The sequence below is a fragment of the Ceratotherium simum genome, chromosome 17 (assembly GCF_057802395.1).
Source record: "Ceratotherium simum simum isolate JZ-2026a chromosome 17, ASM5780239v1, whole genome shotgun sequence".
Lineage (NCBI taxonomy): Eukaryota > Metazoa > Chordata > Mammalia > Perissodactyla > Rhinocerotidae > Ceratotherium > Ceratotherium simum.
Genome location: NC_141916.1, coordinates 40,502,282 through 40,520,472, shown reverse-complemented (window position 1 = coordinate 40,520,472; position 18,191 = coordinate 40,502,282). Strand labels below are relative to the sequence as shown.

At 34.9% G+C, this 18,191-nt stretch overlaps 1 protein-coding gene across 2 annotated transcripts in view; it reads left to right on the top strand.

The window, feature by feature from the left end:
* SLCO1C1 (solute carrier organic anion transporter family member 1C1) overlaps window positions 1–18,191 on the top strand; it is a 510,734-nt gene that overhangs the window by 448,383 nt on the left and 44,160 nt on the right. Inside the window, exons 1-2 of one of the 2 annotated variants that reach the window (XM_004435431.3) lie at window positions 9,031–9,159; window positions 10,291–10,432. The exons of the other annotated variant lie outside the window; for it this stretch is intronic. Coding sequence (XP_004435488.1) covers window positions 9,031–9,159; window positions 10,291–10,432 — 271 coding nt within the window. Of the gene's footprint in view, window positions 1–9,030; window positions 9,160–10,290; window positions 10,433–18,191 lie in introns of those variants that run through there. 2 annotated transcript variants of the gene reach the window in all.

The following is an 18,191-nucleotide window of genomic DNA, read 5'->3' as shown; positions in this document are numbered from 1 at the left end:
GATTGCATCTTTAGAGTGTCATTGAACATGTTCTTCTCTTCCCTGTATTTTTTATGAACTGTGTGTTTAGATCTAAACTGAGGCTTGGTGAGATTAGTTTTGTTTGGAAATAGGGAGGGGGGCTGATTCAATGGTGATATTTCAAATTTCTAACTTCCATCAAGATGTTCAAAATGGCTGCTTCTTTTTTGTGATATTAATGGTCATTAATGACCATTACCTAGATTCGTTAATTCATTAAGAGTGTGAAAATTATGATATTCTAATTCTCTCATCCATTTTTTTGTTTATTATTTGGAATACTTCCATAGAGAGAAATTTGTCTTTACACTTTAATAATTCTAATGAACATACTGAATAGGAAAGATAGGATAAATGCACAATTTTTTTCCCTCAGTACCAGTTTTAAATGCATTGAAATGGTTCCTTAGAATCATCCAAAGGTGACTATGTAATTTTTTTTGCAGCGTTTTTATTAATTCATGAATTTAAACATTTTATATGTTTCAACCATTATGGTTATTATTCTTATTAATGCTCAAATTTTCCTATATTTGACTAGCTGGAGCGTGTTCAAATTGGCCCTTGAGTCCTTTCGGAACAATCTAATCTTCAAGGCCTCCTTGCTTTTTGGTATGGCAAGATATTCCAGGCCCATCTTATATCCCCAGACCTGGTAACAGTCGCTTATCAAGAAGTCATGGTTCCAGGCCGGCCCCGTGGCTTAGCAGTTAAGTGTGCACGCTCCGCTACTGGTGGCCCAGGTTCGGATCCCGGGAGGTCACTGACACACCGCTTCTCCGGCCGTGCTGAGGCCACGTTCCACATACTGCAACTAGAAGGATGTGCAACTATGACATACAACTATCTACTGGGGATTTGGGGGAAAATAAAGGAGGAGGATTGGCAATAGATGTTAGCTCAGAACCAGTCTTCCTCAGCAAAAAGAGGAGGATTAGCATGGATGTTAGCTCAGGGCTGATCTTCCTCACAAAAAAAAAAAAAGTCATGTTTCCTTTTCTATGGTATTTATAGATCCTAATTCAGTACTAGTTGCTCTTATGGCTTACTTCGTTGGTCATTGTTTCTACACCTTTTCCGTACAGAGAATTAGGATATATATTTTGGGGCTGAAAACTCCTAATTCAAATTTGAGACTACAAAGTTTTTCTTAACCTAATTCATCTGATATTATAGATGATACTTTAAGCCATGGGACTGGATGATGTCACTAAAAGAGTAAGTATAGGTAGAGCAAAAAAGATATTCCAAGGACTGAACTGTGGGGTATTCTAGCAATGAAGAATAAGAGCAAATGACAACTGAGATGGGGGAAAATTAAGGGAGTGTGGTCTTCTGAAAAAAAGTGAAGAAAATGGATCAAAGAGAAGGGCACAATCAATGATATACAAGTCTGCTAAAACAGCAGTTAAAATGAGGTCTAGAAATTGATCACTGGATATTAATGTGAAGGTCTTTGATGTTATTGATGCAAGTAGTTGTGGTGAAGTGGTGGAGGCAAGAAACTAATTAGAATTGGTGGGAAAAGAATTAGAAAAGAGGCATTTTAGACAAGGAGTTTAGACAAAAGCTTGGGCTTAGAAATATGGACCATACATCCACAGGAACAGGAGGTAAGATATGAATATATGTGTAGGTGAAGATTAAATTTGGTGATAGCAGATTGCAATATTTCTTTCCTGACTTTTTCTATTTCATTAGTGAATTCCTTCAGCAAGGTCATCAGCTGATAATGAGACTTGGAAAAGAAATTTTGAAGGTTTGAGAAGAGAAGTCATTCAGGAGTGAGGAAAAGTAATTGGGTTATTAAAAGGTAGTATGTTTAACAATGCTTGTAAGGCCCAGTGAGCTTACTGGTCATAAATTTAAAATAAGCCCTGAGGGCATGTTAGTGAGTTGTTCTTCAACCCTTGAAAACAGCGTGGATGCAAACACAGAGTAGACAGAAAGTTGGATTTAACCCAACTTGTGGTTTGCCAAAGAACAACAAATCGATAGATGGACAAGAGAATTGAGGATGTATGGAAGTGAGTGATTAAAATGGTTGCATTAAACTCAACTCAGGTAAGGAGTGACATGAGAATATGAGTTTTGTGGGTTGAATTGTGTCCCCTAAAAAAAGATGCATTGAAGACCTAAGCCCCTGTATCAGTGAATGTGGCCTTATTTGGAAATAGGGTCTGTGCAGATGTAATCAAGTTAAGATGAGGTAATTAGAGTGGGCCCTAATTAAGTATGACCAGTGTCCTTTTAAGAACATGAGAAGACAGAGACACAGGGAGAAGATGGTCATATGACGATGGAGGCAGAGATTGAAGTGATGAATCTATAAGCCAAGGAATGCCAATAATTGTCAGCAAACACCAGTAGGTACAAGAGGCAAGGAAGGATTCTCCCCTATGGGTTTCAGAGAGAGCATGGCTCTGCCGACACCTTGACTTGGGACATTTAGCCTCCAGAACTGAGATAATAAAGTTCTGTTGTTTTAAGCCAACCAGACTTAGTACTGCGGTACTTTGTTACAGCAGATCTAGGAAACTCATTCATTTATGATTGATTCATTTATGGTTAATTTCACACCACAATGGCAGAGTAGAGTGGTTGTGACAGAGATTGTATGGCCTGCAAAACCTTAAATATTTACTGTTTGACCTTTTAGCGAAAAAATTTGCTGACCCCTGGTCTAGAGTATGAAAGTAGGATGCAATACAATGCAAGGCTGGATATGAGAAGCTCTGAATATCATGTAAAATAAGTATTACACACATTCAAAATAGTAACATTATCTGTGGACTGAAGAGGTGAGAAAAGGATTCACGTTAGAGAGTGAATTTGAGCAAGTTTGGAATAGACCAAATTATACTCAGGGGAGAATTGCATTTCTTGGTGAGAAAAAGTAGGCCCTTTGCACTTTTGGCTGATAAATACTGTCTTTCCTTTAATGCAAGAATGGCTACCTTGTAGATACATTGAAAAGTGTAAGACCTATTATGATGTTTGCTCACTATTTCTGATGACAAAGTCTGGTTTGATTGTTAAAATAAAATATTTGGTTTTTCAGAGTTTGGATACATCGTTGTTTCATTGTAAGATTTATTATTTTCTTTATTTTGCTTGCTTTTTTATTCTTTTATAGTAAAATATGCTTATAATAATATTTGAATATTTATTAATGATCCTGACCATTATGTGAATTGAAATTATATATTTAATGATGATACCTTCTAGTCATTTAGTACTTTATTTGCAATGTACTTTTTTTTTTCTCTGTCTCTATGTGTTTGTTTATTGTTGTTATTATCTACTACTTAATGAAGGAAATCATGCAGTATTTGACCTTCTCCCTCTGACTTATTTCACTTTGCATAATACCCTCAATGTCCATCCATGTTGTCACAAATGGCTGGATTTCATCGTTTCTTATGGCTGAGTAGTATTCCATTGTGTATATATACCACATCTTTATCCATTTGTCTCTTGATGGGCACTGCAATGCACTTTTGAATACATGATATAATTTAGTCTTTCAAACAAGCCTGTCAATCTGTTTTTGGTTTTTCTTTTTTTACAAAAATTCTGCTTTACAAAGGAAAAAGTTGAGACTCAGTAAAGTTAAGTGACCAGGCCAGAGTCACAGCCATTTAAGAATATGGTGGACCTCGGATAATTCAAGTAGCAAATTCATTTATTAGTATAAACCAAATGCAAGCTAATACTGCTCAAAATCCTCTAAAATGGTACTCTTGGACAAAGAATTTATTAGAATTATAGAATTTCTCACTGCAAGGAGTTCTCTTTCCTTGGAATTTAGATAGAATAAACAATTGAATGCCAAAAATTCAATGTTTTTCTTTTTTTTCTATTTTCAAGACTCATAGAAATTGTGGATGTGAGCAACTGATCATGTCTCTGAGAATTAACTCCTTCTGGAGAGAACTCTGCAGAGCCTTGATCCTGACCTGATATGTGGTCCCTGCCGATTCTAGAATCCCAGTGGGAAAAGAAACCATGCAGAGATTTAGCCCAAGAGCCATTTTTTTTTTTTTTTTTCACAGAAGGATCCCAGTGATGTCCTCAAGGAGCGGCTGGCTTAAAAACTTGGAAGGAGAAGGAGGGATCATTGTTACAAACTTCCGTCCCTCCTCCTGCTTCTGTTCCCTTACTCTCTGCCCCCTGCAGAGTTGTGTTTTCTGGGAATCGGCAAGTAAGATCACAAGTGGTCTTTTCTTTTTTCACTCTCTCCCATAAAGAAAGCTTTATCACGTGTGGCCTTAAACTTGCAGCAAATTGCAAAGAAATGGCTCAAAGGCTTCGGCTCTTTCTGTGCCCTGGGAGCTGAGATGCACGTCAGTGGCTTTGCCAGTGTGGTCTGTTCTCTGCAGACTGCCAGAGAAAAGAGGCCAGGAGGAAAGAGGAAAGAAAAGAGATTGCCCAGGGGTGAGACCATGCCCTTCATCTTTGCTTTCCCCTAATCTGCTCTGTCTGTGTCCATCCAGGCTCTCCTCACCTGGCAGAACTGCTCAAAGCTGCTGTAGAATTCACCTCAGTTTCCTCTTTCAGCCTGTGGAGTGGGGTCCAGCCTCTCGTTGAGCACGTTGAGAAGAATTGGCTGTCTTTGATCTCCACCTTCAGGTAAGATTTGGTTCTCTGCTTTCATATTTTGTGACTGTCACATCAGATTCTCACAGGAGAGAGACTAATAAACCCTTAAGTTCTGTACTACATGTGGCTGATCCATAACACTACTCCATGAAAGTTGCTGGGGCCCTTGTTCGGTTGGTGAAATAGGAAAGAAAGGATACTGGTTAAAGAAGTCAGATAAACTCAGAACTGGGTTCAAATTTTGATTCTATTGCTTATTAGTTGGGTAGTTCCTGACAAGTCACTTAACTGCTCTGAGCCATATCATTTTCTATAAAATGGGAATTATAATGCCAATCTTGCTGAGTTGTTTTAAGGATTAACAAAAAGTATGTAAGTCACCTGGCACATAAATACTACTTATTAAATCTGAATCCGACACAAACAATCACTTGTATTGGGGGGATCAGCTTTCCAAACAACACACACTACTTCTTAGAAAGTACCATGAGGTTATTTTACCCCCTGAAGGGAGGGATCCTGGTGTCCAGAAGACAAGCTAGTACAGAGATTTTCCTCATGCGAGATGACTCAGAGAAGAGTGATGGAAGTGGCTGCCTTTCTGGCTTTCCTTGGGGGCAGTCTTTGGAGGCTGACTGCTGGATGGATCCTATGTCTCAAGATCAAGGCACAGAAGTTCAGTGCATCTGCACGATCCAACTACAACCTTCCTAGGCCACCTGCACTCTTTAAAGACTGGAGGATTGATTTTCAAACCCACATGGACAGAGAATTCAGTTTTTTCAAACTGAAATGAAGAAGAACTGCTTGGCTTATTTTTCTTTGGCCTCCAGAATGAGTTATACTCCGGCCCAGGGTGTTGAATGAAAACTTTGCAATAACTCTTTTCCTGGAGGAATCTGTTCAAGTGGTGGGAGGACAATGAAGGATTTGCATTTGGCAAATCCTTCTAAATAACTGTGTGTTCTTGCTCTACTTCTGCAGTTGCAAAAGGAGAGAGAGCACGCGCCTGCATGCCCAAGGATCTCTCCATTCATGTCATTGAGTTTCTTCCCCCTTCTTTTCACAGAGGGATGAAAAGCTCAATGCTCATAAACATAGCCCCCTTGAAACGTATTATACTTGAGATGATATGCAAATCAGCCATCAAGATGAAATTATATTTTCAGTAAAACTATGCAGTGTCAATATTTTCAGCTGGATATTGTTTTGCCCTAATACAACATCAACTAGAATGACAATAGTTATCTTGTTTTTGTTATTGCTCCTGGATTCTAGTTAGAGTGATTTTTGTGTCAACACCTCCAAATATAAGAAGACAATGTGTTTTGGTGTCTCAAGTTTTTAATATTCTTTCAACCCAATTTTTTTCTCTTTATCATTAGCATTCTAGATGTAACCCTTTGAATCTGTTAAAGTATAAATGATAGGATATTTTATTACTAAACAATTTATTTGTATTTTCTGGTCACTGTCTTTAATATTATGACTGATGCAAAATAATATGATATCTGAACCCCTAAAACAGTAGGTCAATTTGAATTATATAGTTTTCTTATTGGAAGAGGATTGCATATTAAACTGTAAATTTAATATTATTCATTTTGTATTTGAAAATGTTTCAAGTTTATATATTTCTTGCTTGGTGGTATTTTTATATATTTAATATTTTAAAATGTTTTTTCACATAAGAAACATGTGTTCCTTATAGAAAAATTAGAAAATATAGACATACAAAACATTTTAAAAAAATAATATGCAATGTCACCAACTAGAAATAGAGTGTTAACCTTTTCTTAATAAACTTCTTGTAACTTTGTTTCTATGCATATACATGTGTGAATATATGTGTTTCTTTTAAGGAATAGAGTGTTATATATACTGACTTACAGCATGTACTTTTAAAATTAACTCCTTAACAAAAAATAGTTCTATATAACTATATTTACTTTACACTAATTTCTAATGGCTTCGAAAGATTTCATTGCATGAATATACCATAATTTGTTGGACAATTATGTCATTTAGTTATTTTGATTGTTTTTCATTATAAGCAGTAGATCTTTCTAGGAGTTTAATTAAAGGTACTCAGTAATTTTGTACTAAAGAAATCTATTTAACAGTATATAAATAGATTATATGTCCCAAACCCCCTTTTCATTCTTCTGGCAAAATGTTGTTCTGGAAAAGTAGTTTTAGTGATTCAATGGAAATACGAGGTTGGCTGTTGGTATTAGATAGATGGTAAAGAAGAATCTCTATGTTCTTAGTTTCTTAGAATTTGTCTTTAAAATCAGGAATAGATGTTGAATTTTATCACCTGATGTTTTGCATCTACTGGGATTTTATTATTTTTCATTTTGAATTCTTTATTTTCAGCCTTATTGAGGTATGATTGACAAATAAAAAATTGGATTATTTAAGGTGTACAATGTGATATTACACTATATGAATACAATATTTTGAACTCTTAGTGTGATGATTCAGGTGAATATAGTTATTAATATTAATTGTTGCATTTTTAAACTAAATCTTAATTATAGAATATTAATTAATTTGGATTTGATAGTGTTTTATTTAGAATTTTAGTATCTCTAGGTTTGGTCTGAAGTTCTGCTTTTTGTGCTATGTTAATAAGATTTTGTTATCAAGATAATTGTGGCTTTGTCAAATGTAAGGAGATTTTTATCATCTGTTTCCATTTATCTGCTATCTTTCCACCTGTTACACTCCTGTTACACCATCTATCCTTAGCATTTTTGTTTCAGGGGAAATTTTAACATATTTTTGTTAATGTCTTCCTTGGCTATTTTTTTTCCTCTGGTTTGTGTCAATACAGGTAATTAATATTTGCCAGAAAGTTATCCATTTTATTAACGCTTTAAAGTTATTTCTGTATATTGTGCATAATTTTTATATTTTATGTCCCAAAACATCTACATTTATATCTCACTAATATTGTAATCTTGTGTCTTTCACTTTTGATCTTGCTTAGAATTATCAGCTTTTTGTTTATTATAGTTTTTTGGTTTTTAAATTTTTTTCTGTATCACTCACTTTCCTTTGTCCATTCTTTAAAAGTTAAAGTTATGCATATTTATCAAATCAAATAATCTAAAAGTCTAACAATAATTTTTAAAAAAACTAGGCCCTTGCCCCACTCTTCTCAACTCATTTCCCACTCCCTGGAGGAATCCCCTTCACTTTTAAATTGTTTAGGTCTTTCTTCTGATATTTAGCTCCATATTTCAAAATAAATTGTTTATACTACTATTTCTTCATTTTTCAGTTTGAGATATTATCTATGAATTCAAACTAGAAAGGATGAGGTTTAGTAAACACAGAACAAGCATTATATAAAGTCAAAGTAATAGACACGTAGGCAGAATAAACCTAAATGTCTGCTACAGTTCATGAAATTTTATTCCTAATGTTATTCCTTTAGTTAGTCTGATGGGAATACGGAAGATCTCTGTTAATATACAAACGCATAGTCTGATAAACTTTAGGGTGATCCAGAAGTTATTTTATTTTTGAATTCCTTCACGTAGATGACTTTATCAGGCAGGCACTGAGCCATGTGGAATCCTAAAGAAGTCGGGCATAAGATATGTAAATATTGATGCGAATAAGGGAAAATAGGTTCAGATATGTGAACCTGTGGAGGACTTGGTAAAGACAAGGGAGAGTGGGAAATTAAACATGGGAAAGGGAGGCCATCTTGGTTACTTTACGGGAGGGAAAGACTACTTTCTCCTGAGTTAAATCTAAGCCTGTGGCAGAAATCATGCTGCTTCCTGATTTGTCAAACTAAAACGGTGCACAAATTGGTCCTTTTCTTTTTTTGCCATATTTTAAGCTTTGCTTTGGATGCTGCAGACCTATAGGAATCACAATATGTGCTATAGGGATCTTTTCCTATATGGGCGCCAATCTTTTCTATCCATTCTGCTAAACTAGAGTTAAAGGCTTTAAAGACTTAATTCTAATGACTCAATATTCAAATTGTTGAATTCCTCTTCTTCCTTTCCTGCTTGCTTCTAGTTTAAGCTGGCAAGACCACAAAGTTAGCAAAATTCCGCCTCGTTATTTATTCCAAAGGCAACATTTAAATTTATTCTTTGCCATAATGAGGCTTAAACTGGAGGGATTGAGAAAGAACGCTGGCTACAGAGTCCCAATAGCAGGATTAGTTAATCAGATATCCTGGTCGATTTTAATTGAAAAACTTTGCCAACTTACTGTGGTAAAGTAAGGTAGTTTCACATCAAATTATCTCTACAGAATTGTGATCTGCTGTGAAATAAAGACATTATTTAATAAACGGTGTGGATTTGAATGTTTTGTTTTTTGTTTTTCACTTTTAAAATCAACTTTGACAGATCAGAGTCAAGGAACGTTTTCATAATGGACACTTCTTCCAAAGAAAATATCCAGTTATTCTGCAAAAATTCAATGCAACTTGTTGGGAGCCCTTCCTTTAAAACAGAATATTCCTCCACAAAGGAGAAACAACTGTGCTGTAGTGAATTAAAGGTAACAAAAAATTAAACATTAAAAAAATGTAAGTGGTGAACTAAAGAGTAACAAAGAACTAGGTGGAGTCGATGCTCTTGGCTTTTCATCCAGATATTTTCTACACATTATAGCTAGAAGTGAGAATTTTGTTCTTTTTAAAAAGTGATCTTAGATGCAATTTATTAAAACCAAACTTTGCCAGGCAGTGAAAGCAATCTCTGCCTGATCATGTAGGTTAAATTACTAAATATTACTTTTCTGGCTCATTTGAATGCCCCTCCTAAACAGAAAGGAGACAGAGAGAGAAGAAGCTAATATTTATTATCTACTGTGTACCATATATTATGCTAAGCACCGTTATAACATGTAATCGATGAAACATCCAGAATGTTCCCATTTTATAAGTGAAAATTTTGACTTTCCTTGCCATACAGTAAGGGAGAGGGTTGCTTTTTAAATGGTGCTCCATGTGACTCCAAGTTCCTGTTTATTCTTTGAACCAAACATTTACTCAACAAATATATATGTTAGCATATAAATGCTAACCTGCCCTATGGATACTCCATCACAGACCCAGGTCTAGCAAAATACATAAGCCAGATATCAAAAAAATGTTTTTCATTGAATGAGAATTTGAGTATGAATTTAACTTGAATATGAACTTAAAAACACGGAATAGTAGTTCTACTTTTTCAGTCTATTATATTCTCCACTGGTGCCTGCACCATCACTGTGAACAATCATGAGTGCTAAACTTGTGATAAGATGCTAAGTGTCTGGTTCATGGTTTTTGTTTTATTTTCTTACCTATGAATGGCTCCTTCTTTTCTTTGCTTCACCATTCAATGAGTCTTCTTTTCAGAGCCAAGATTCCTTTGAATATCCTTTGCAGGAAGGGGAAAGAAAGGGGAAAAAAAGGAATTCATCATACATGTTGAATAAAAACTCTGTTATTTCCAAGAGAATTTGAATTTTTAGAAATCTACATGAGGTTGAGGATGAAGGAAGCCTATAACCATGTTTGAATGAAATCTTCAATGATAACAAGCTTGTTACAATGTTCTTGGTTTGCATTTTTGTTTGTTTAGTAAATTTCCATTTGTGTGTCCAGCTAGAATCCAACTAAGTGTGACCTGTCATATTTTCCAGGTGTTCTTGGGTGCCTTGTCTTTCGTTTACTTTGCCAAAGCACTGGCAGAAGGCTATCTGAAGAGCACCATCACTCAGATAGAGAGAAGGTTTGATATCCCTTCTTCACTGGTGGGAGTTATTGATGGTAGTTTTGAAATTGGTAGGTATTGCAGATCCCTGACTTCATTTTTAAGTACAAAGTGTTCTAGGCATGACTAAACGACATCCTCTCTGCATTCTGATGTCTGCTAGGATCAGATTCTATTCATAAAATCTTGTTTGGACAGAATTTGCCATGACTTTATGCTACAGTAGAGGCAATTTACTCTCTCTGAGCAAGCAACAATACATTTCCTGCCCCAGGTGTTCGCTCTTCTATGACTCACACAATTTAGAGTTTCCAGTCAGAGTGAGAGACTTTCCTGGAGGAAAGGGTGAGATGCTACTTTGAGTTTAAATTATGCGGGAAGTGTCTTTACAAAAGAGTCATATATGCTGGAAGCCCTGTGATTCAAAATTTGGAAGACTCCAAATGGACTCTACAAAAATTTGCTGTAATAATTTAAGAAGTAGTAAAACCATAAGAGGAGTTTTCTGCCCAGTGGTCTAGAAAGAAGAGAAAGGGATTCTGTTTACAAGAACACTGGAGCAAAGCAGATAATAAAAATTCTACTCTCTGGTGTCTTGGCTTAGCAATTGACTATAGACTCCCTGTTAGAACTTGAAAAGACCAAGTGATTTTAGTCATTATTTTGGAAGTACTTTAAAGAGTGTAATCCCAGTTAGTCAGCTTCCCGAATTGATAAACTAAGGAGCTTTAGTTATTTGTTGAAGTAAACAAAATAGTAGCTTCTGTGGTCCTTGCTGCCTGTTGAGACTCAAGTGTATGCTACAGCAAAATCTAAGGGCTCCAGCTTAAGCTTCACTTGTAAACCTTCAGAACAGTGAAGGAATATTTTTGAACTCTTCAACAATTACTTTCTTAGTTCATACTGTATATTTCAGTTCTTACTCTCAATATCACAGAAGGAATTAAAAGACTGAATAGGTAACCTTTCGCTTTCAGGCGTTTGCTTCCCAAATCCATCTTTCATCATCCTGCCAGAATGGGATTTCCAAATTCAGCACTAATCAAACGGTAATGTTCATACAAATGACTAGGCAATCTTATTAAAATGCAGATGCTGCTTCTGGATGAAGGGGAATAAAATTCTGCATTTCTAACAAGCTCTCAGATGGTGCTGATGCTGTTAGTCAATGGACCACACTTTGTGTAGCAAAGATGTTCTGAAACACCCGATCATATTACTCCCTTGTGTCAACTCCTTACATAGGCCTGGATAGTTGATTTATTCCTTGATGCCTGCCCTACCTACAACCCTAAGCTGAATGAAGGGCCATGGAGGGTCAGGGTAAGGGTGGCACAGTGCATCATGAGAAGAAACAAGTATGAAGAGGCAGCTGGTACAGATCAAAAGAGTAAATAAGGCTCACAGAAGAAGAACTGAACAGATAGAAAATTAAATATCAAGTGATACTTTATTGCTCTCTCTGGATTATAGTATAAAAACATTTTAGAGCTAAGAATCTTAGAAAGAATCTGGTCTGAACTTTTTCTCGGATTCCCAGGTCCCAGTGCAACTCAGGAGAGTCTATATTTGATAGAGTGTGCAATGTTTCCAAGGAAGTGACAAAGGACCCTGAGTCCAAATTCATGTTAATTCTTCCAGATCTTTCTAAGGATAGAAATTATTTATTGGATTAGATGCAATAATATGGCTTAAAGTTCCCTTACTTCCATTACAATCCTTTATCCCAAATGTCACAAATTTGCTGTAGTTTTTTGCAATTCATAGTTTTGCAGAGAAGTGGGTTTCCTGACCATAATCTTAATTTACTCCTCTTGCCTTCTTTTTCCACATTCCTTCCTTTGAGGATTCAAGACCCATTTCCACTCTCCAACCCTAGCTCTCAATTCTTATTCTTTGCAGAACAATTTAATTTATCCTTTGACATCAATTGGCATTATCATCTAAGATGTGCTGGGCACTTAATTTCTTCTCAAGTAAAGTATTTTTTCATAACAAAGACTACTTCTCCGACAACCACAGAGAGTTGTCAAGAAAATAAAATCTTTTCTCTATCATGAGCTCCTAATATTCTAGATATTAATTCTTTGTTTCAAATATTTTTCTATGTATTTTCTTCTAGATATTTTGAAGTTTCCCTTTTTACATTTTAGCATGTAATCAACTTGATATAGATTTTTTAATACACTTTGTTTTTAGAGCAGTTTTAGTTCCACAGAAAAATTGAGCAAAGGTATAGAGATTTTCCATATACCCCTTGCCCCCCACCCCCCCCACACACAAAAGGTATAGAGATTTTCCATATACCCCTTGCTCCCCACCCCCCACACACATAGCCTCCCTCATTATCAACATCCCCCACCAGAGCAGTACATTTGTTACAGCTGATGAACCTACAATGAAATATCATTATCATCCAGAATGCATAGTTTACATTAGGTTCACTCTTGGTGTTGTATATTTGTCTCCATAGTCTTACTGTTTTCCAGAATGTCATATAGTTGTAATCATACAGTATGTAGGCTTTTCAGATTGCCTTCTTTCACTTAGTAATATGCATTTAAAGTTCTTCCATATCTTTTCATGGCTGGATAGCTCATTTCTTCCTTTTTTTTTTTTTTTTTTTGCTGAGGAAGATTCAGCCTGAAATAACATCTGTGCCAATCTTCCTCTATTTTGTATGTGGGTCGCTGCCACAACACGGCTGATGAGTGGTGTAGGTCTGCACCTGGGATCCAAACCCATGAACCCAGGCCACTGAAGTGGAGCACGCCAAACTTAACCACTATGCCATGGGGCTAGTCCCATGGATAGCTCCTTTCTTTTTAACACTGAATAATAGTTCATTTTCTGGATGGACTACAGTTTGTTTATCCATTCATCTACTAAAGGATGTCTTGATTGCTTCCAAATTTTGGCAATTATGAATAAAGTTGCTATAAATCGCTATGTACAGGTTTTTGTGTGGACATCAGTTTTCAACTCCTTTAAGTAAATACCAAGGAGTATGATTGCTGGGTTGTATGGGAAAAATATGTTTAGTTTTATAAGAAACCACCAAACTGTCTTCCAAAGTGGCTGTCCCATTTTGCATTTCCACCAGCAATGAATGAGAGTTCCTCTTGCTCTATACCCTTATCAACATTTAGTATTCTGAATTTTGGCCATCGTAATAGGTGTGTAGTAGTATCTCATTGTCATCTTCATTTTCATTTCCCTGATGACATACGATGTTGAACATCTTTTCATATGCATATTTGCCATCTGTATGTCTTCTTTGGTGACATATCTGTTAAGGTATTTGGCCCGTTTTTTAATAGGTTATGTTCTTATTCTTAAGTTTTAAAAGTTCTTTGTATATCTTGGAACAATCCTTTATCTGATATGACTTTTGCAAATATTTTCTCTGAGTCTGTAGCTTGTCTTTTCATTCTCTTGACATTGTCTTTCACAGAGCAGAAGTTTTTAGTTTTAATGAAGCCCAGCTTATCAATTATTTCTTTCATGGGTTGTGCTTTTGATATTACATCTAAAAAGTTACCACCAAACCCAAGGTCCTGTAGGTTTTCTCCTATCTTATATTCTAGTAGTTTTGTAGTTTTGTGTTTTACGTTTAGTTCTGTGATCCATTTTGAGTTTATTTTTGTGAAGAGTGTAAGGTCTGTGTCTACATTCATTTTTTTGCATGTGGAAGTCAAGTTGTTCTAGCACCATTTGTTGAAAAGGATCATCTTTGCTCTATTGTATCGCCTTTGCTCCTTTGTCAAAGACCAATTGATCATATTAATGTAGGTCTGCTTCTGGGCTCTCATCTGTTTCATTGATCTGTTTGTCTATTCTTTTGCCAATATTACAGTCTTGATTACTGTGGCTTTATAGTATGTCTTGAAGTTTGGTAGTGTCAGTCCTCCAACTTTCTTCTTCTTCAATGTTGTGTTAGCCATCCTGGGTCTTTTGCCTCTCCATATTCACTTTAGAATCAGTTTGTCAATGTCCACAAAATAACTTGTTGGGATTTTGATTGGGGTTGCATTGAATGTATAGATCAATTTTGGAAGAACTGACATCTTGACAATATTGAGTCTTTCTATTCTTTAATGTTGAATAGCTCTCTTTTCTGATTTCTTTCATCAGAGTTTTGTAGTTTTCCTCATGGAGATCTTATACATATTTTGTTAGATTTATACTTAAGTATATCATTTTGGGGGGTGCTAATGTAAATGGTATTGTGTTTTTAAATTCCACTTCTTCAATATTAGTATATAGGAAAGTGATTGACTTTTGTGTTTTAACCTTGTATCTTACAACCCTGCTATAATCACTTATTAGTTCTAGAAGTTCTTTTGTTGATTCTTTCAGAGTTTCTACATAGACGACCATGTCTTATGGGAACAAAGATAGTTTTATTTCTTCCTTGCCAGTTTGTATACCTTTATGTCTTTTTCTTGTCCTATTGCATTAAGTGGGACTCCCAGTACAATGTTGAAAAGCAGTGGTAAGAGGAGATATCCTTGCCTTGTACCTGATCTTAATGAGAAAGCTTTGAGTTTCTCATCATTAAGTATGATGTTAGCTTTATGTTTTTTGTACATATTTATCAAGTTGAGAAAGTTTCTCTTTGTTGCTGGTTCGCTGAGTTATCATAAATGGATGTTGGATTTTGTCAAATGCTTTTTCTGCATCTATTGATATGAGCATGTGATTTTTCTTCTTTAGCCTATTGATATGATAGATTACATTAATTGATTTTCTAGTGTTGAACTAGCCTTGCATACTTGGGATAAATCCCACTTGGTCATGAAGTATAATTCTTTCTATATGTTGTTGGATTTGATTTGCTAATATTTTGTTGAGGATTTTTGGATCTATGTGCATGAGGGATATTGGTCTGTAGTTTTCTTGTAATGTCTTTGTCTGGTTTTGGTATTAGGGTAATGCTGGCCTCATAGAATGTGTTATGAAGTAATCCCTTTGCTTCTACCTTCTGAAAGAGATTGTAGAGAATTGATATACTATACCAATTACATAACTATATACATAATTATATATATTATATAAGTAATTAAATATAACCAATTATATAATTATACCAATATATAAAAATTGGTATAATGTTTTTGTTAACCATTTGATAGAATTCATCAGTGAATCCATCTAGGCATTGTGCTTTCTGTTTTGGAAGGTTATTAATTATTGTTTCAATTTCTTTAATAGATATAGGCCTATTCAGATTATCTATTTCTTCTTATGTGAGTTTTTTCAGATTGTGTCTTTCAAGGAATTGGTCCATTTCATTTAGGTTTTCAAATTTGTGGTCATAGACTTGTTCATAGTAATCCTTTATAATCTTGTTAATGTCGATGAGATTTGTAGTGATGTTGCCTCTTTCATTTCTGATATTAGTAATCTGTGTCCTCTCTCTTTTTTTCTTAGTTAGCCTTGCTAGAGGCCTATTGATTTTAGTGATCTTTTCAAAGAATCAACTTTTGGTTTTATTGATATTCTCTGCTGACTTCGTGTTTTCAATTTCATTTATTTCTGCTCTAATTTTTATTGTTTCTTTTCTTTTGCCTACTTTGTATTCAATTTGCTCTTCTTTTTCTAGTTTCCTAAGGTGGAAACTTAGATTACTGATTTTAGATCTTTCTTCTTTTCTAATATATGCATTCAATGCTATAAATTTCCCTCTAAGCACTGCTTTTGCTGCAACCTGCATATTTTCATAAATTGTTGTTTTATTTCATTTAGTTGAAATTTTAACAAATTTCTATTGAGAGTTCTTCTTTGACTCTTGTTTTATTTAGAAGTGTATTGTTTAATCTCTACCTAGTTTAGAATTTTGTTTCTACCTTTCTGTTATTGCTTACTGTTTAATTCCACTGTAGTCTGACAGCAGACGTCGCATGATTTATGTTCTTTTAAATTTTTAAAGATGTGTTATATGGTCCAGAATGTACTCATCTTGGTCAATATTCCATGTGAGCTTGAGAAAAAATGTATATTCTGCTATTGTTGGATAAAGTAGTCTGTAGAGGTCTATTATAACAAGTTGATTGGTAGTGTTGTTGAGTTCAACTATGCCTTTACTGATTTTCTGCCTGCTGGATCTGTCCATTTCCAATAGAGGAGTGCTTTAGTCTCCAACTGTAATAGTGGATTCATCTATTTCTCCTTGCAGTTCTATCAGTTTTTGCCTCACATATTTTGATGCTCTGCTATTAACCACATGCATGTTAAGGATCGTTATGTCTTCTTGGAATATTAACCTCTTTATCATTATGTAATGGTCCACTTTATCCATGATAACTTTCCTTGATCTGAAGTCTGCTCTGTGTGAAATTAATGCTACTCCTGTTTCTTTTGATTACTGTTAGAATGCTATACCTTTCTTCATCCACTTAATTTTAATCTGAGTGTGTCTTTATATTTAAAGTGGGTTTCTTGCAGACAAAATATAGTTAGATATTGTTTTCTTGATCCACTCTGAGAATCTCTGTCTTTTAATTGGTGCATATAGGCCATTGATGCTCAAAGTGATTTTCAGTGCAGTTGGATTAATATCTACCATATTTGTTAATGTTTTCTATTTGTTGCCCTTGTTCTTTGTTCCTTTATTTGTCTTCCACTCTTTTTCTGCCTTTTGTGGTTTTAATTGTGAATTTTTATTATTCCATTTTTCTCTCCTTTACTAGCACATCAATTATACTTCTTTTTTTACTTTTTTTGTAGTTGCCCTAGAATTTGCAATATACATTTATAACTAATCCATGTCCACTTCTAAATAACTCTATACCACTTCATAGGTAGTGTGAGTACCTTAGAATAACAAAATAATTCTAATTCCTCCCTCCCATCTCCTGTATAATTGCTATTATTCATTTCACTTATATAGAAACATACGTACATAAGAACGCATGATTGAATATGTTGTTGGTACTATTATTTTCAACAAACTGTTGTCTATTATATCAATTAAGAATAAGAAAAATAAAAGTCTTAATTTACCGTCACTTATTGCTTCCTTTCTTTATATAGATCCAAGTTTCTGATCTTTATCATTTTCCTTCTCTCTAAAGAACTTCTTTCAACATTTCTTGTAAGGCAGGTCTACTGGCAACAAATTCTCTCAATATTCATTTATCTGAGGAAATATTTTTCCTTCACTTTTGAAGGATAATTCACAGATTACAGAATTTTAGGTTGGTGGGGTTTTTTTCTCTCAACACTTTAAATATATCACTCCACTCTCTTCTTGTTTGCATGGTTTCTGAGGAGAAGTCAGATATAATTCTCATTTTGCTCCTCTATAGGTAAGGTCAGTTTTTCCCCCTGACTTCTTTGAGGAATTTTTTTTCTTTGATTTTCTGTTTGATAATGGTATGTCTAGTTATAGTTTTTTTGGGTATTTATTGGCATCGTTGTTCTCTTAACTTCCTGGATCTGTGGTTTGGTATCTGATATTAATTTGGGAGAAATTCTCAGTCATTTTTGTTTCAAATATTTCTTCCATTGTTTCTTTCTTCTCCTTTTGGAATTCCTATTACCCATATGTTATACCTTTTGGAGTCCCACAGTCCTTGGATATTCTGTTCCGGTTTTCTTCAGTCTTTTTTCTCCTTGCTTTTCAGTTTTGGAGGTTTATATTGATATATCATCAAGATCAGAGATTCTTTCCTCAGCTGTGTCCAGTCTACTAATAAGCCCATCAAAGGCATTCTTCATTTCTGTTACAGTGTTTTTGATTTCTAGAATTTCTTTTTGCTTCTCTCTTAGAATTTTCATCTCTCTAATTATGTTACCCATCTGTTCTTGCATGCTGTCTACTTTATC